At 44.8% G+C, this 19,392-nt stretch overlaps 1 protein-coding gene across 11 annotated transcripts in view; it reads left to right on the top strand.

Annotated features, from left to right (window-relative positions):
* fmnl2a (formin-like 2a) overlaps window positions 1-19,392 on the top strand; it is an 89,757-nt gene that overhangs the window by 55,453 nt on the left and 14,912 nt on the right. For 7 of the 11 annotated variants that reach the window (XR_005038796.1, XM_036958903.1, XM_036958900.1 and 4 more), the window contains exons 5-14: window positions 551-634; window positions 1,430-1,579; window positions 8,504-8,548; window positions 10,116-10,224; window positions 11,937-12,013; window positions 12,925-13,018; window positions 15,357-15,431; window positions 16,308-16,418; window positions 18,830-18,979; window positions 19,252-19,353. Coding sequence is in view for 10 of the 11 variants with exons in the window: in XM_036958903.1 (XP_036814798.1) it covers window positions 551-634; window positions 1,430-1,579; window positions 8,504-8,548; window positions 10,116-10,224; window positions 11,937-12,013; window positions 12,925-13,018; window positions 15,357-15,431; window positions 16,308-16,418; window positions 18,830-18,979; window positions 19,252-19,353 (997 nt within the window). In the remaining variant the exon portion in view is untranslated. The remainder of the gene's footprint in view (window positions 1-550; window positions 635-1,429; window positions 1,580-8,503; window positions 8,549-10,115; window positions 10,225-11,936; window positions 12,014-12,924; window positions 13,019-15,356; window positions 15,432-16,307; window positions 16,419-18,829; window positions 18,980-19,251; window positions 19,354-19,392) is intronic. The other 4 variants (XM_036958907.1, XM_036958905.1, XM_036958906.1 and 1 more) reach the window with 1 other exon arrangement.

The raw sequence follows: 19,392 nt of genomic DNA, 5'->3' as shown, positions 1-19,392 counted from the left end.
TTAGTCAAACATGCTGTATTGTCTCTCAAAAAGACTGCTCTGTTTTCCGTCGCTGTCGAGTGCAGATGAAAGCTCCACAGCATGCTGAATAGGTGGCCCACTTTTACACTGGTGGCGGTTAGAAAGGTAGAAATGGTCTTTTGATCATTGTCAAGGCCTTCCCTGGCAGAGAAGAGAAGAGAGTGGAGCTGCCTATGTGTCTTTATATATGTGTGCGTGTTGCCGTATTCCACGGTACCACCAAGGCTTTGAAGTCCCCCAACCGGCTCATCGCTATTCCTCCCAGTGACTGATGGGAAGAGAGTGAGAGAAATGTGGGGGAAATCTAAAATCTCTCTCTTTCTCCCCCCCCCCCCCCCCCCCCCCTTCTAGCTAGATCACGTGTCAGACCCTTAGCACTTGACGTGTATCTCAACGATAATATGGCTGAATCCCAGACAGTTCTGCGTGTGTGATGTTTGTCGTGTGTCTCACACTGTGGGCCCACGTACTGTTTGTGTGAGCCGAGTGTTGTTCTTGGACTAACACCGGCTGTTATTTCTCCTTCTAGGTGGGTGAGAGAATTCCTCAACGACGAAAACAAAGGCCTGGATGTGTTGGTGGAGTATCTTTCTTTTGCGCAGTACGCTGTCACGTAAGTCCCCCTTCGCTCTGTTCACCCTATAGATGGACCTCATCTCGCGCAGGCCCAGACAATGAGCACAATGGCCCTTTTCTGCCTAATCAGTGATGCATTTCCTCGACCAATGCTGCTACTGCTGCCTCGTTCTCAGAAACACCCGAGTCACTGGTCGAATGTGGTGACCGAACGGCTCCCGGGACCACTGGCTGCATCCCATTCACTACATAGCGCACTACTTTTGACCAGAGCCCTATGGGACACCCTATGGGCCCCGGTCAAAAAGTAGTGCACTACGTAGGGGAATAGTGCTGACATTTGGGACGTAGGCATTTTGCTCTGTTTGGCTTGTAGATTCAGTTACATTTGAAATGTACGTTCGTACCCTATGTTACTAGTCTGTCCAACGAGTATCAAATGGTTACCCCATCAATGAGTGTTGACCTTGATTCGCTTGGTACAAGTTAGCCCCCTGCCTTACCATTAGAAAATAGCCACGTCTATTTGGGAATTATTGCCCTGCTGAAATCTGAAATAAGAGCATCTCCATAATGTTGCACTTACGCAGAATTTGTATACCCTTCTACCTACTGATAGTGCGCTAAACAGTCTAGGCTTGTGTCCCAAATGGCACTCGATACCCTATGTAGTGCACTACTTTTACTACGTATGGGCCCTGGTCAAGACTAGTACACTTAAACGTGAATAAGTTGGCATTTGGGACACGGGCTTCGTCGGACTGTGATCAGAGAGTACAGTGATGTATTACGATCTCTTAAGTCTCCTGTCCTGCGTGTTCCTCCTCTCCAGGTTTGATGGCGACAGCGCGGAGAACAACCTGGAGAAGTCGGTGGACAAGCCCTGGAGCAGATCCATAGAGGACCTGCACGGGGGGAGTAACTTCCCGTCCCCCGTCAACGGGAACAGCATCTCCCGCGCCGGGCGACACTCCACGCTACGGTAAACCACACGCCTCAATACTGTTCCTAGGCTTGAAAAAAATGTGGATAACATAAAAATAAAAAAAAGAACCCCCAGATTTTCCAGGTATCCCAGTTTGACGTTTCCTAGAATCAAGAGGGAATAAGCATGACATCCGGAGTCCTCCAACCTTGATTTCTGGCAAAAGCTGGGGGTTTTGGGAAAGTTGCCGGACTCTAACCATACATTACAGGCTAGAAGCTACTATAAGGCTACGCCACAATGATAACGTAGTCAGAGTTCTGTATTTAAAACTGGATATGTGTGTGGTATCTACAAGGAATTGTTTGAGAAGTCCAGAATGGGGTTCACTTAGTCTGGATTGTTATAGTTCCCTAATTTGATGCTCTGGGTTCGTTCACGTGGTTGTCACGAACCGGCACGAAGTCCGTAACAAAAAGGGAGACAATGTGGAGATAAGGAATAACAGAAATATGTTTACTAACTGAAGTAACATAAATACAATTAACAATGGTGTGTGTTGTCGGTAATCAGTAGTGTAAGTGAGTGGTTGCGTGCATAAATGTGATCATGAGGGGTGTTGAAAGGTGCCAAAGCAAACAAACAAAACAACCACAAAAAATGCCACAACCAAAAATCTATCAGTGTGTCTGCATGGAGAGAGTCTCCTCAATGAATGGGGAAGAGGTGTATTTATCCCGGGACACACCCGAGCCCACGTGTGTCCCATTTCGCTGACGACCCTCCCGCCTCCGCCCACCGACATCCTATTAAGGAAAACAAGAGCAAAGAGAGAGAATTCAGGCAGACGGAGTGGGAGGGCCGTCACATGGTTGTATTTGACGTTTCTGAAGGCGCGCACATTTCATGTGATGTCTGAAAAAGTCGTTTGTTGTGGTCATGAGGCCCTGAAGGCTTTGAATGGCTTAAACCACCTTTCAGTCTGGCACGGATTGGAAGGATAGAGGACGGGGGTGGGTTTGTTTTCCATGGATACGTTCCAAATGGCACCCTATTCCTTAGATAGTGCTTTTGCCCAGAGCAATATGGGATTCCCTATGGGCCCTGGTCAAAAAAAAGGTTCACTACATAGGGAATAGGGTGCCATTTGGAACGTATCCATGGAAAACAAACCCACCCCCGTCCTCTATCCTGCAAATCCGTGCCAGACTGAAACGTGTCTTAAGCCATTTAAAGCCTTCCGGGCCTCATGACCACAACAAATGATCTTTTCAGACATCACATGAAATGTTATGGATTATGATATCTCTACCGCACATTGCTGACACTGGGGTTTTCATAGCTACTGAACAAGCCAGAAATCCCCATTTTCTAACAATATCTTTTCCACAGGGATTTTACAAATATGATATGTTATGTGATGAATATGATATGAATGATACACATTTTTTTATAATTTGGCCAACGTTGAAATTGTCCCCCTGCTTACGTTATTTAACCAGGTTCATCCAATTCTGCCTATTTCTGACTGTGCGTGTTAATCCCTGCTGTTGTCTCAATGATGTGCCAGGGTGTTATTCCCATTGACTTCTCACATAGACGGCTAATCCTTCTGTCTGACTGTGGTAACGTTGCAGAAAGGAAACCATTCGCACCATGTTGCACATGTCTTCTCAATCCCAACCAGAGGCGGCTGGTGGGAGGAGCTATAGGAGGACGGGCTCATTGTAATGGCTGGAATGGAGTCGATGGAACGGTATCAAACATTAATTATATTTATTCCATTCCAATTGTTACAATGAGCCCGTCCTCCTGTAGTTCCCCCCACCAGCCTCCGCTGATCCCAACACTATTCTAATTCACATATGGTGGATTAAGCTACATTAATTTTCAATGAATCTCAACTCACAACTCATGAGCTTCTTCTGGTAGGCTAGTGGGTGTGTCCCAAATGACACCCTGTTCCCTGTATGGTGCAACACTTTGATAGGTAATAGGGTGCCATTTGGGATGCATCCAGTGTGCTGGCACGTATGTACAAGGGGCTGTGGGGCTACAGTGTTAATACTCGTCTGTCCGAGTTTAGATCAAATGGAAGATCCTATAGGAGACTGAGGCTATAGCTGCGTCCCAAATGGCACCATATTACCTATATAGTGCACTACTTCTGTAGTAGTGCACTAGGGTGCCATTTAAGTGGCACCATACAGTGCATTCTGAAAGTATTCAGACCCCTTCCCCTTTTCCACATTTTGTTACGTTACAGCCTCATACTAAAATGTATTAAATAATGTTTTTTCCTTGTCAATCTAAACACAATATCCCATAATAACAGTGAAAACGTGTTTCTAGACATTTTAGCAGATACCTTATTTACATAAGAATTCAGACCCTTTGCTATGAGACTTGAAATTGAGCTCAGGTGCATCCTGTTTCCATTGATCATCCTTGAGATGTTTCTACAACTTGATTGGAGTCCACCTGCGATAAACTCAATTGATTGGACATGATTTGGAAAGGCACACACCTGTCTATATAAGGTCCCATAGTTGACAGTGCATGTCAGAGCAAAAACCAAGCCATGAAGTTGAAGGAATTGTCTGTAGAGCTCTGAGACAGGATTGTGTCAAGGCACAGATCTGGAGAAGGGTACCAAAACATTTCTGCACTATTGAAGGTCCCCAACAACACAGTGTCCTCCATCATTCTTAAATGGAAGAAATTTGGAACCACCAAGACTCCTCCTTGAGCTGGCCGCCCGGCCAAACTGAGCAATCGGGGTAGAAGGGCCTTGGTCAGGGAGGTGACCAAGAACCCGGGGTCACTCTGACAGAAAAAAAAAAAAAACATGAGGTCGAAGGAATTGTCCGTAGAGCTCAGAGACAAGGTTGTGTCAAGGCACAAATCTGGGGAAGGGTACCAAAACATTTCTGCAGCATTGAAGGTCCCCAAGAACACAGTGGCCTCCATCATTCTTAAATGGAAGAAGTTTGGAACCACAAAGACTCTTCCTAGAGCTGGCCGCCCGGCCAAAATGAGCAAAGGCCTTGGTCAGAGAGGTGACCAAGGACCCAATGGTCACTCTGACAGAGCTCCAGAGTTCCTCTGTGGAGATGGGAGAACCTTCCAGAAGGACAAGCATCTCTGCAGCACTCCACCAATCAGGCCTTTACGGTAGAGTGGCCAGACGGAAACCACTCCTCAGTAAAAAGCACATGACAGCCTGCTTTGAGTTTCCCAAGAGGTACCTAAAGGACTGAGAACATGATAAACAAGTTTATCTCGTCTGATGACACCAAGATTGAACTCTTTGGCCTGAATGCCAAGCGTCACATCCGGAGGAAACCAGGCACCATCCCTACGGTGAAGCATGGTGGTGGCAGCATCATGCTGTAGGGGATGTTTTTTAGCAGCAGGGACTGGGAGACTAGTCAGGATCCAGGGAAAGATGAATGGAGCAAAGTACAGAGAGATCCTTGATTAAAACCTGCTCCAGAGCTCTCAGGACCTCAGACTGGGGTGAAGGTTCACCTTCCAACAGGACAACAACCTTAAACACAGCTAAGACAACGCAGGAGTGGCTTCGTGACAAGTCTCTGAATATCCTTGAGTGGCCCAGCCAGAGCCCGGACTTGAACCTGATGAAACATCTCTGGAGAGACCTGAAAATTGCTGTGCATCGATGCTTCCCATCCAACCTGACAGAGTTTGAGAGAATGTGCATTGAAGAACGGGAGAAACTCCCCAAATACAGGTGTGTCAAGCTTGTAGCGTCATACCCAAGAAGACTCGAGGCTGTAATCGCTGCCAAAGTACTGATTAAATGGTCTGAACACTTATGTAAATGTCATATTTCTGTTCATTTTATTTGATTAATTTGCAAGAAAATAAAAAAAAATCTAAAAACCTGTTTTGGCTTTGTCATTATGGTGTATTGTGTGTAGATTGATGTGGGGGGAAAAAAACAATGTGCTGTATGTGAATGTGAGCTGTATGAAGGTGACAGCTGTGATGTTGACTGGTGTTCTGTCCTGGCCTTCGTCCTCTAGTCTCCTGCTCTGTGCTCCACTCTTCAGCAGCAGCAGGCAGGTCTACTTGAGGTGTCGCTCATGGTGCTGTCTGATAGATGTAGATGCCCGCAGCACCCCCCCCCCCCCCCCCCCCCCCCCCACCTCAACCCCCTGGCAAGATTTGAATTTACCGGATATTTGAGAAATGTACCGGGCGTCCATATGAATTGGGTGCGTAACGCATTATGTGCTCATAATCACTTTTAGATTGTCATTCATCACCTTTAGATTGTCATTCATCACCTTTAGATTGTCATTCATCTTAACGGAATAGGAATTAGCCTGTAAAGTTGTAATAAAATAGAATGATGCTCTTAAACCAAAATGACAGTTTTTATTGAAAAGCATAGCATTGCCCGTTGCGTCTTCATCCCTTCTATATATCATGAATGAATATCATAATAAAAATAAATACAAACATGAGCCGAGAAGAACTAGTCTCCGACACGACTTCAAAATATAATATTTGTATAATGTAATTTGCCAATGACCTGTCCTATAGGCTATTTGTATAAAATGTGTAATTAATGAATAACAGAACACAGCTGTTTTCAAATACAATCAAGGCCTCTCTGATTTAATTTAGCAGCAGGTTAGGAGAATTAGCATAGCAGGTTAGGAAAAGTAGGTTAGGAAAAGGGTTAGGGTTAGCAAAAAGAAAAATCGATATTGAACAAAATTATAAACGCAACATGCAACAATTTCAAAGATTTTACTCAGATTTATTGAAATATATTCATTAGGCCCTAATGTATGGCGTGGATCAGAAACCAGTCAGTATCTGGTGTGAGCACAATTTTGCCTCATGCAGCACGACACATCTCCTTCAGATAGAGTTGATCAGGCTGTTTATTGTGGCCTGTGGAATGTTGTCCCACTCCTCTTCAATGGCTGTGCAACATTGCTGGATATTGGCGGGAAATGGAACACGCTGTCGTACACGTCAATCCTGAGCATCCCAAATAAGCTCAATGGGTGACATGTCTGGTGAGTATGCAGGGCATGGAAGAACTGGGACATTATGTTCTACGTAACAGCTCTGGTGGACATTCGTGCTGTCAGCATGCCAATTGCACGCTCCCTCAAAACTTGAGACATCTGTGGCATTGTGTTGTGTGACAAACTGCACATTTTAAAGTGGCCTTTTGTTTTTCCCCAGCACAAGGTGCACCTGTGGAATGATCATGCTGTTTAATCAGCTTCTTGATATGCCACACCTGTTAGGTGGATGGATTATCTTGGCAAAGGAGAAATGCTCACTAATAGGGATGTAAACAAATTTGTGCAAAACATTTGAGAGAAATACACTTTTTTGTGTGTATCGACAATTTCGAAGGTATTTTATTTCAACTCATAAAACATGCAACCAACATGTTATGTTTATATTTTTGTTGGCAAGCTGGATCCCTTCTAGCCATGACCGGCCCGGCCCACTCCTCATTCCCACCGCGATTCAGCAACACAGAAGTGGAAAGCGTACACTCTAGGCAGCCACAAAATGAAGAAATGATCATGTTGGACAATCAAATGTGATATTAATAAACCAAATGAGTTCAGGCTGGTTCATTGAGAGAAAGCTTAGTTTACAATGCTCCTGTGGAACGAGGGCCCGCACCATACATTTACAAAAGCACTTGTTTCCAAAGCTCAAATTATACCTCACTCTTTTTACAGTTCTACTGGATGATGTTAATACATTTTATGTTTATTGTACTTTGAACTGTCGTGGTGTCGAGACTCGTGTCGGGTGATATACGGGGCCTATTGACAACTCTGTTTCCTACTAGTGATTGCAACATTGTAATGTGAAAAGTCGGTGACGATTTGTCCGTTTCCAAGCGCAACTGAATAAGTTCAACTGAAATGCATGATACACATCATTACTCTACTCTAGTCTATCAATCCATTCCAAATCTTTATACTATACATGACAACATGACGAACACAATAATTTGCCTCTAATTCACTTGCGTTTGCGGTGGACCTTGGCCTGCTCAAAGACAGCCACTGCTTGTTGGGAAGTCAACACCTTGGAGCAGCTTGACTCACATCAGCCTCATTACTTTGTCCTTAAGAAGGCGAGATCATGAGGCTGTCTTCGTTCTGTTTTGATGAAAGAGACACCTCTCGGGCGGGCGCACTGGAGACAGATAATCAACACAATCTTCACCAATGTTGCCCAGTCAGGGTTCACTGAGCTGAAGTTCCTTGTGAGGGACCTCCAGTCTTTTGCGTGAGTAAGACTAGAAACACATCTAACTCTAATGTCCCAGCTGCTGGATTTATTAGCCTATGAAGTATATGTGCCTTTGACGTTGGAGCACATCCACTGGTATTTCCATCAATGAATAAAAAACACTATTCTACAATGGAATTATTTTTTTCTCACAACAATTTGGACAGCAAATGTAGTTTATTTTATCGGCCTTGTTAAAAATAATATAATATTTACCTAGCTAACAGAAACCCTGACACACACACACAACCTGCTTCCATTACCAAATTACCCAGTGTGTGAAGGGGAGCGAGGGGAAGTTAGGCCTATTTGTTCTGCTGCTACTAACTCTATTGTGCTTACTGTAGAAATTAGATTTCTGTTCCCATTTAGAGCAAATGGCTGTTTGTACTGGCATTGTTTCTGGCCCCCTCTGTATATTGCTAGTTGTTCAATTAGTAACTGTCTGTAAACCAAACCCTTCTGTACATTCTTTAGTTTCCTCCTTACACAGACTGACAAGTCAAGGTTAATTAACATTAGCAATGTTAGTATTTATTCATTTTTCCCACATACAGAAACTTAGCCTTGTTGTAACAGTTTCACCCCCTCCAAGTCAATCATTGTTGTCACTTTTCTGATGTCATATTAAGAATTCTATGTATTTCTCTGAAAACCTCACTGCATACTTGGAAGGACGCCAAGCTCTTTAAAATGCCCAAAGTGTTCTCAAGGACGATGGTATGTCTTCTGTTTTTTATTTTCTTCCAGAGCTCCTTATTCAGGCTAGCCTACTGTAGTCTATAGTTGTGTCTGTCAACGTGTTGTTGTACTGTAGTGAGATGTGACAGAGTGTAAATCCCAAATGGCACCCTGTTCCCTGTGTAGTGTACTATTTGGCCCCGGTCAAAAGGAGTACACTGTACAAGGAGTAGGCTGCCGTTCGGGACTCAGCCTTAGACTAGGTAGCTGTAGTGTTGAAATAACGTCCACGAAAGCATAGCTGGAAGCCTTTTGGCGAACTTTCATTGGGTGGAATTTGGTACGCCACCACCAGGCCTGTCAACGCAAGCCTACTGGGCCGACATTGCAGCGGGGTGAATGACTGTCTCCTTTTGCTCATAGTCAAGTCATCACACATCATTCCATCTGTATGATTAAGAAACAATGTGCTCTCCAAGTCACTGGTGGCATCCCAAATGGCACCCTATTCCCAATGTGGTGCACTACGTTTGACCAGAGCCCTGGTAAAAAGAAGAAGAAGAAGAAAGTAGTGCACTATGTAGGGAGTAGGGTGCCATTCAGGATATAGATCATTTTTCCCCTCAGATGTGTTACTCTACCTATTGTCCCCGCTGCCTGGTCGCAGGCTGAGGGCTGGAGATAGTTTTGTGTAATGAGGGGAAAGAATACAAGAGGTTAGTTCTTGAAGAACACCGCCGTCGCCTGCTGGGTGAGGCAGCGGTCCAATTCTGTCTCGCGAAGCGAGCTCATTTACGCGAGGACACTTGTTTTTTGTTCTGTCACATGCAACTAAATAGAACAAAGAGCACACATAAACACACACACACAGACAAAGTCACGCATACACACACTTACTGTTATAGCTATTTTACATTTACTACACGCAGACGTCATAACTGCTTGCTGAATAGCTCACATTGATGTAACCAGTGAGACGTGCCTGACCATGAAGACCTATCATCTACTGTGGTTTGCTAGATTGTTTAGACAACACACTCTGCCAATACCGTGACTGACGACTTGGCCCTAAGGCATCGGTGCAAACATGAGTCAGTGTTTGTGTGCATCGGTAGCCTCAAGGAACCTTTTCCCAGAACCATTGTAGTTAGAGCCTTGTGACAGCGCTGAAAATATCACGTCTTTATGTCCCTGGCTGGACGGAGCTGATCTGGGCTGTACTGGGCCGTGTTCAGTAGCACACGCACACACACTTGAACAAACACACCCACTCTCCTTTCATTGTGAGAAAGGCGTCAGCGGGAAAAGCTCCCCTCTTTGCTGTTTTATCTCCACAAAGCCGTCCTGGTCGCCGCCATGCATGCAAATGACTTGCTGCCGTTGTACTAGCTGCAAGTGATATCTTTGTGCGGCGACAGTTCAATTCCACTTTGGCCTCTTGAGGAAGGCAGTAGATTACACAACTCTTTGTGTCCTTCTAACGAGTTTAATTTCTACAGTTCACAGATGACATGTTTTCCTGTTCACCAAGCGCTGCTTCTTTGTTTGTATCAATTCAGACTAATGGTGCATATTGTGAAAACTCTCCTGTGTCCGTACGTTTCAGTTGCAACACGTTGCCGAGCCGGAGAACTCTGAAGAACTCCCGGCTGGTCTGTAAGAAGGACGACGTTCACGTCTGCATCATGTGCCTGCGAGCCATCATGAACTACCAGGTGAGAGTCTCTCTCTCTCTCTCCAGCCCCCATGCTCACCCAATACATAGTCTGCCTCCTAAATGGCACCCTATTCCCTATTTGGTGCACTACTTTTGACCGGGGCCCATAGGGCTCTCATCAAATGTAGTGCATCTCGGAAAGTATTCAGACCCCTTGACTTTTTCCACATTTTGTTAACGTCACAGCCTTATTTTAAAATGTATTAAATAATTGTTTTTCCTCATCAATCTACACACAATGCCCCATAATGATAAAGCGAAAACATATATTTTTGGGGGGATATTTGCAAAAAATGTTTTATTTAAATGTACGTATTTACATAAGCATTCAGACCCTTTGCTATGAGACTCGAAATTGAGCTCAGGTGCATCCTGTTTCCATTGATCCTCCTTGAGATGTTTCTACAACTTGATTGGAGTCCACCTGTGGTAAATTCAATTGATTGGACATGGTTTAGAAAGGCACACACCTGTCTATACCAAACATTTCTGGAGCATTCAAGGTCCCCAAGAACACAGTGGCCTCCATCATTCTTAAATGGAAGAAGTTTGGAACCACTAAGACTTTTCCTAGAGCTGGCTGAGTGGACAAACTGATCAATTGGGGGAAAAGGGCCTTGATCAGGTGACCAAGAACCCAATGGTCACTCTGACAGAGCTCCCTCCTTCTCTATGGAGATGGGATAACCTTCCAGAGGGACAAGCATCTCTGCAGCACTCCACAAATCAGGCCTTTATGGTAGAGTGGCCAGGCAGAAGCCACTCCTCAGTAAAAGGTGCATGACAGTCTACTTGGATTTTGCCAAAAGGCACCTAAAAGGACTCTGACTGTGAGAAACAAGATTTTCTGGTCTGATGAAACCAAGATTGAACTCTTGGCCTGAATGCCAAGCGTCATTATCTGGAGGAAACCTGGCACCAACCCTACGGTGAAGCATGGTGGTGGCAGCATCATGCTGTAAGGGATGTTTTTCAGCAGCAGGGACTGGGAGATGAAAACCTGCTCCAGAGCGCTCAGGACCTCAGACTGGGGTGAAGGTTCACATTCCAACAGGACAATGACCCTAAATACACAGCCAAGACAATGCAGGAGTGGCTTCTGGACAAGTCTCTGAATGTGGACTTGAACCCGATTGAACATCTCTGGAGAGACCTGAAAATAGCTGCACATGACGACCTGTTTTGAGAGGAACTGCAGGGAAGAATGAGAGAAACTCCCCAAATACAGGTGTGCCAAGCTTGTAGCGTCATACCCAAGAAGACTTGCGGCTGTAAAGGGTCTGAATACTTATGTAAATGAGATGTCATTATTATATATATATTTTTTTAAATGTGCCAAAATGTATAAAAACCTGTTTTTGCTTTGTCATTATGGGGTGTTGTGTGTAGGTTGATGAGGGGGGAAAACAATTTAATCCATTTTAGAATAAGGCTGTAACGTAAGAAAATGCAGAAAAAGTCAAGGGGTCTGAATACTTTCGAAATAGGGTGCCATTTGGGAAACCGCCGTAGATGGAGGGTTGAGGTATAGACACACACCCTCATCTATCCTCAAGACAAATTGTATTTGTCGTCTGCCATGTTTTCCGCGACAGATCATTTCTCAAGTTTCCCTTTTATTATGTAAACGGTTCCCTCCCTGTTTATTAACGAGCTGTCTTTCTTTTTCTCTCCCCCTCTCTCTCTCTCTATCTATTTCTGATGGCCCAGTACGGCTTCAACATGGTGATGTCCCACCCGCATGCTGTGAATGAAATTGCACTAAGTCTCAACAATAAGAATCCCAGGTAAAATGGACTCGTTGGGTGGCCTGGTGCTAAACAACTCCTCTGGGTGCTTATTTTTCAAGCGTCTCCAAGGAGTAGGGCTGATCTAGGATCAGCTCTCCAGGGTCCATATATATTATCGTATTTCATTATGATCTAAAAGGATTAACTGATCGTAGATCAGCACTACAGGCCTACCTTCCCTTAAGACTGCACCAGCTCTGTCAACTGCTGATAGAGCCAGTGCACATGCTCGTTCAACACCCCGCCCAAAGTGTGTGTAAAGCCAGCATCCAGTGCAAACTCATTCAGCCAGCCATCTAGACAGCCCGGCTTGCAGATCAGGGCACCACTGACACACTCTGTGTGTGTGTGTGTGTGTGTGTGTGTGTGTGTGTGTGTGTGTGTGTGTGTGTGTGTGTGTGTGTGTGTGTGTGTGTGTGTGTGTGTGTGTGTGTGTGTGTGTGTGTGTGTGTGGAATAGAATAAAAATAACATAATACCTTCCTTTGAATGAATGAGCGAACGGTACAAGGTACCACGTCACCACCTCATCACTCATAGGGATTATGGCTGAGGGATTCACTCTGCTCTGTATACCTTTCGTTTAATCCCCAGGATTAGACCCACAGCCCTGTTTATCATATAGTACTATTGAATTGACATGTTTGATCCAGCAACATCATCTGGTAAGACACGTTATGTAACCTCGGATGGCACCCTATTCCCTTCATAGGGAACTACTTTGGGCCCGGGTCCATGGACCTCGGGTTGAAAGTAGTGCACTAGGAAGGGAATAGGGCGCCATTTGGGAAACAGCCCTAGTGGGAGAAAGGATGCGACCTCTCTTTCTTAGGCATCACTGGGGGTTGGCTTTGGCAGTGGCATCACACGAGGTTAACCCATCATTGTTTTCTTCTCCTGCTTTCCCAGAACCAAAGCTCTCGTGTTGGAGTTACTGGCCGCCGTGTGTCTCGTCAGGGGAGGACACGAAATCATCCTCTCTGCGTTCGACAACTTCAAGGAGGTACGGTGCGGCGGATGCGCGGAGCAGGAAGGCGGCGCTATGCTATTATACCTAAACAGTGTCATTCCATGTAGTTCACGCATTGAGTCGTGTAGTGGTGGAATGCTCTCAACAGGATCAGGGGTCGCATGTTCCAAGTTTAGCAGATTAGAAGTGCTGGTCCAGGATCAGGTCCCCCTGTCAATTTTAATCTTCAATTCAGTATGATCTAGAAGGGAAAACTGATCCTAGATCAGCACTACTCTGAGACGCTTGATACATATATACGACCCCTGACCCTGTGTGTCTGCATTTGTATGTTTAAAGTTGTTGGGCTTCTGGAGGTGCCCTCTGTACAACAGTCCAATTCGCAGGCGGGCTCTGGAAAAATTGGGCTGACTGAAGTTAATGCAATATTTAGACCCAGAATAAAATATTGAGCATTACTCTCTATTGTATTTCACTGTTGTTAGTGGTGGACTAGCCAACTCTAAAGCTCAGAGTCATAGCCAACTCTAAAGCTCAGAGACATAGCCATGTGTGACTATTAAAATCAATGGATTGCGATTGGCCCTTCACAATATATGTGGTGGAAACGGCATTGTTCCAAAAATAACTATTAGATTATCTTATTGGTCACATTGTACAATCGTTATTGTCTGGCAGTATGTTCCATATAAACTGTAATATAAAGACAGCGCTTTCTTTTGCCGCTTTTCTTTCGTGTTTTATGCTATTATACAACAGATATACAACAAGTGTTATTTTGGCTTGCTTAAGTTGAGATGGTGCTCATTGCTTTCCCTCTATGGGGAAGCTTGTTGTTAGGGGGCTCTTGACTCCCCGCCCTGTGGGTTAGAGGGGGTTGTTTGGAGTGGGGGGCAGGGTGCAGGCTGGGGCACAGAGCATTGTGTGGAGTGCTTATGCACTCCTCTCCTCTCTTTCCTCTCCTCCTCCTCTCCTTGGCTCTTTATCTTTCCTGTCTGTCTGTCTCCCCTTCCCTGCCTTTAAGCGATGTCTGAACTGCAGAGGTGTCTCTCTCTCTCTCTTCCCCCCTACCAACCTCACTTTCTCCTCTCTCTCTCCCCTCTCTCTTGTCCTCCTTTCTCCACTCTCTCCCTCCCTCTTTTCTCCCCTTTCTCCCTCTCTCTCGCTCTCTCTCCCTCTCTCTCTCCCTCCTTTCTTTCTCTCCATCTCTCTCTCCCTTCCTCCTTTCTTTCTTTCTCTCCCTCTCTCTCCCTTCCTCCTTTCTTTCTCTCCCTTCCTCCTTTTTTTCTTTCTCTCCCTCTCTCTCTCCCTTCCTCCTTTCTTTCTCTCCCTTCCTCCCTTCTTTCTCTCTTTCTCCCTCTCCTGCTCTCTCTCTCTCCCTTCCTCCTTTCTCTCTCTTTCTCCCTCTCTCTCCCTTCCTCCTTTCTTTCTCTCTCTCTCTCTCTCTCTCTCTCTCTCTCTCTTTCAGTGCTGTATATATGGTAATCACAGAGGGGGAAAATAGGTCATGAGTGTTACAAAGCCCTATGGCAGGGGAGGTTTCACCATGCTGGCGCTCTTCTTGATATTTGATCAGGGAAGGATTCAGTGTGATGGGAGGGAGTAAGGAGACAGTACAGGGCTGGGTTTTTATATAAGGCAGAGATTATGACGGAAACATTTCATTTCTCTCGCTAAGGTAATACAGTATTCTGCATTGCAAAGTAAGACTTAACGATTCCATGTATAATGCAGTTATGAGGCTTGGACCTGTTTATAATGTCTTACACATATTTCAGGTAAGTAGCCTAGTGGTTAGAGCGTTGGGCCAGTAACCGAAAGGTTGCTAGATCAATTTTTATTTATTTTACCTTTATTTAACTATTCAAGTCAGTTAAGAACAAATTCTCATTTTCAATGACGGCCTAGGAACAGTGGGTTAACTGCCTGTTCAAGGGTAGAACGACAGATTTGTACCTTGTCAGCTCGGGAGTTTGAACTTGCATCCTTCCGGTTACTAGTCCAACGCTCTGCCGCCCCAAATCCCCGAGCCGACAAGGTAAAAATCTGTTGTTTTGCCCCCGAACAAGGCAGTTAACCCACTGTTTCCCGGAAGGCCGTCATTGTAAATAAGAATTTGTTCATAACCGACTTGCCAGGTTAAATAAAGGTGAAATAAAAGAAATAGCAGCCAGTTTGAGACAACTGAAAAATGTTATTCAGAGAGAAACATAACAGCCTTGCTATAACAGATTATTAAGACTCATACATTTTTATAACAAGTCATAAAGCGTTATATCTGGATGCTCGAAGTACAGTGGTGTTTAAAGATTCCTTTCATCGCCTTTTGAGTCCACTGCTAAAAGTAAATGATTGCTGATTTCTCTTGCAGGTGTGTGCTGAGACACAGAGGTTCGAGAAGCTAATGGAACACTTCAAGGACATGGACAACAACATTGACTTTATGGTACACAGCGTTTCCACTGGACGAGCCATGAGTTGTTCGGTTACATCATATCCTGAAATCACAATTTATAACCAGACCCTGTTGCTTGACTTCTGTTTATTTCTATATCTAGCCAACCACACGTAAGGAAACCTCAGCAACTCAGTTTGTTTTGTCGCACTATTCCTACTAATACGTGTTAATCGAACTAGATGAGGCGGCATGGCGAAATATCTGTTTTCCTCAATGTGCCACACTGCCTCCACTTTGAGGCTCCCCATTGGTCTGTGCCTGCCGTGTGTGCATGAGAGGCCAACCAGATGCCCTGTGTGTTTGAATAGGCCGCGTGTGTCACAAGTCCGTTCTGAGCCATTTGGTAGAGGGCCAGTCATTTGACACGAGCGCGAAAGCAAACAGATTTGTCAGACAGGGCTGGCATCTCTCACACAGTTGACTCCAAGCTTCTTAACAAGGAAGTCCATTAAGACAGTATTAGCAGGGTGACAAGAATGCACTGATTCTGTGGCGCTCCACTGTGTACGTTCAACACGGAGGAAGTGTCCCAAATGGCACCCTATTCCCTATGTAGTGTGCTACTTTTGACCAGAGCCCAAATGGGCCCTGGTCAAAAGTAGTGCACTACATAGGGATTAGGGTGCCATTTGGGATGCGGACTGAAGTGACTCCCTTTATCTGCCCATTTAGCATGACGAATGCACCCATATCATTTCCATGCTCATTTACACATTTAATACTTTTCCCCCCAAATGGCACCCTCCTCCCTGAATAGTACATGGAATAGAGTGTGATTTGGGATGCACCCTATATCCCATGGATGTTTCAGTATCAGTACAGTGAGATTATCCCTTGATGGTTGTGCTTGTTGGTCCCTTATAGGTGGCGTGTATGCAGTTCATCAACATCGTGGTCCACTCAGTAGAGGACATGAACTTCAGGGTTCACCTGCAGTACAACTTCACCAAGCTCTGTCTGGACGACTACCTGGACGTAAGTAGCTGGATACCAGCCTGAGTTGGGGTCACATAAGGCTGTGACGCTCATGACATTTTCTCAGCCGGTTATTGTCACGCTAAAGCTTACCGGTCTCACGGTAATTGACTGTTAATTAACATGAACATTGAACATTTAGCATCTCCAGGCCTCCACACATACAAGCCTGCTGATGCGCACCTTTGGAACATCTACAATACGAAATGAAGGAAATGTATTTCCGAAGAGTCCTACTGTATGTTACCTGGCTATGCTCCATGCCACAGAGGCTGTAGGCTTGTTCATTTAGCAGACAAGATATGCTGATAAGTCCTGTGCCATTATTTTAGATTATATGATTTTATAGTAAGAACTTAGCTAAATAAAATAGAAAGGATGTTTTTTCCCATTATGGCAAGAGTGCATATGAAGTGGCTATGTTGAGCATAAAAGTGATAATTTGAAACAGGTCCTATATGCTAGATTTAGAGTTATTTGGCAACTTTAGTTATACTGTCTTAGAAATCAAAATGTATAGCTTTGCACTCAGGCCCTTGCCTCAGGCTGCACCGCTGTTCTCTCATCAAGTGATCATATTTTCGCCCGTCAGACAATTCTAAATGAAATCTTGTCTTTAGTAATATGTCAAATGAGTTTTGGATTTAGAATGGTCCATTATCGAATGGGCAGGAACAGGGGCAGGGGAAAAACACATGTCATTTGTCCGCACTCGAATAGCGAAAAGGGAGGAGGGTACGCCCTTTCCCGCCAGTCTGTTTTGTAGGCTACTGTGGCTTTGTAGCGGAGTATGTGGTTAATATGAGCAGCTGAGAAATAAATATACAAACACTTATTTCGCTCCACTCGCGTCAACCACTGTTTGAGGAGAACGCTCTCGCTGCCCAAAAGGTGGATATTCCTCCCAAACTCTGTATGCCATGGGCTCTCCAACCTCCTCCTTGCAGCTACCCAGTGCTTAATTTAGGGACATTCTCGCCACAAAACATATTTCACTAAACTGTTGGCAGCCCCGCTGCCCGCCCGCGACAGGAATAAAGGAGAGCGAGGAGGAGATGGAAACGCGTGGCAGTGAGATATTCTGTATAGTTAAAGGTAATGTGCCACCCAATTAATTATGAAAATATATCAAGAAATCACTATTACTAAGCTATTCAAAGTCTAATACAAATTCACTCATTGTAGGTCAAGTGTAAGTCGCCCTGCACAATCAATGAGCCAATAGCATCGTCTAGGGCTGTACGTTCTCTCCCAGACTCATGGGCAGACATTTTGGAGTGTGGCATAGAGTAACCAGTCTATCCAGTATGCATAATAATAGGGTCCACACTCAAAGGGTATTACTTTAATTTTGGAGTATAGGCTGGACCAATTATGTACCAAAGACATCTTAAATCAGTTTTGTTTGAGGTTTTTCTGCCATGTGTAATATGGGTAGTCTATGTATTGTATAACGGAACAATCCTCATTTGAATTCAGTTCTTTTTTGGGGGGGGCTTGGGCTCATAAACCTTCATATGCATAAGCTCTAATATATGCGTATGGTTGTTTTGAATTAATCATCACCTTAGAAAGCAGCTGTCCATTTCGTTGAGTTAGGCTTTGAAACAACATCCACAACGACCATGTTTTAAACTCAGTTTCAACCTGCTGTTGAACTTCTTTCTTCAAATTGATCATCACAGCGAGGGGAGTATTAAAAGCACAATGCTGTTTTGATGTGAATTGTGATTGCATTTGCATTGATATCAGAGGGACAATAGAGCCCTGAGTACCAGGCCATTAGGACCTGATGGTACATAGCAAGTTGTGTACACATGTCCAGAGGGCATAAAGGAGATAACAGTCACATGGAATTTTACTGTGGTCATGACTCATGGCTGCCAGTGTGGTGGTAATATGGTCCCAGCAAAGGCCCTAGAGTCAATTCCATTTCAAGTCAGTCAATTCAGGAAGTAAACAGAATTGCAATGTTTTTTTCTCACAGAGAAGCATTTACATTTTTCTGTCTAGGTAGGCCTCGAGGAGAATTGGAATTGGGATTTATTTTTACTTACTGAATTGAAAAGCAATTGGCCTCAAACCTGCTATATATCACAGGAAATATGTTGAGATGCTAGTAAAAAATGCACTTAGTTATTCAGCTCAAGACTCTGAAACAAGGTCAATACTCTGTTTGGAAAATGAATTAATTCTATAAACCCTCGCCTTGAAGAAGAAGCTGAAATCAATCCTCGTCTTTGAGATGCGACCCTGAGTTCAGTAAACTGGCCCAATCAGTCCATCCTCAGACCTGTCTGTCTGTTTGTTTGTCTGTATATCCATCGGTCCTGCCTGCATGTCTGTCTATCTCTCGTTCTGGATCAAAGTGTCTCCTAAATGTAAAATCTAATGTAAGTGTCTGTGTGTAGAAGCTGAAGCACACGGAGAGTGACAAGCTGCAGGTGCAGATCCAAGCCTACCTGGACAACGTGTTTGACGTGGGCGCCCTGCTGGAGGACGCCGAGACCAAGAACGCCGCGCTGGAGCGGGTGGAGGAGCTGGAGGAGAACATGTCACATGTGAGAAGAAACGACAACCACGCACAGACGTCTCTATCCAATAACACTCTGACTCCCTACAGAAGACTCCTTGCCACCCTACCTTTTTGATAACTCACTCCGCCGTCCCTTCTATCTGAATCCTCAGTCACTCGTTCAGTGACTTGGCATCCATCCATTTCTCTCCATGCATTTATTCGCTGACACGTTCACTACAAACACTCACTCTGCGTTATACGTGTCATGTGATCTGACGAAACCCCCCCCCCCCCTGTCGACCATTGCTCCCTCAGATGACGGAGAAGCTGCAGGACACGGAGAACGAGGCCATGTCCAAGATCGTGGAGCTGGAGAAACAGCTGATGACGCGCAACAAGGAGCTCGACGCCGTCCGGGTGAGACTTGAGACTTTACTCGCTCTACTCCCTCAATCG

The sequence above is a fragment of the Oncorhynchus mykiss genome, chromosome 22, assembly GCF_013265735.2.
Source record: "Oncorhynchus mykiss isolate Arlee chromosome 22, USDA_OmykA_1.1, whole genome shotgun sequence".
Classification (NCBI taxonomy): domain Eukaryota; kingdom Metazoa; phylum Chordata; class Actinopteri; order Salmoniformes; family Salmonidae; genus Oncorhynchus; species Oncorhynchus mykiss.
Note: the sequence above shows the minus strand (reverse complement) of the source record. Positions and strands in the feature narration are given on the sequence as shown.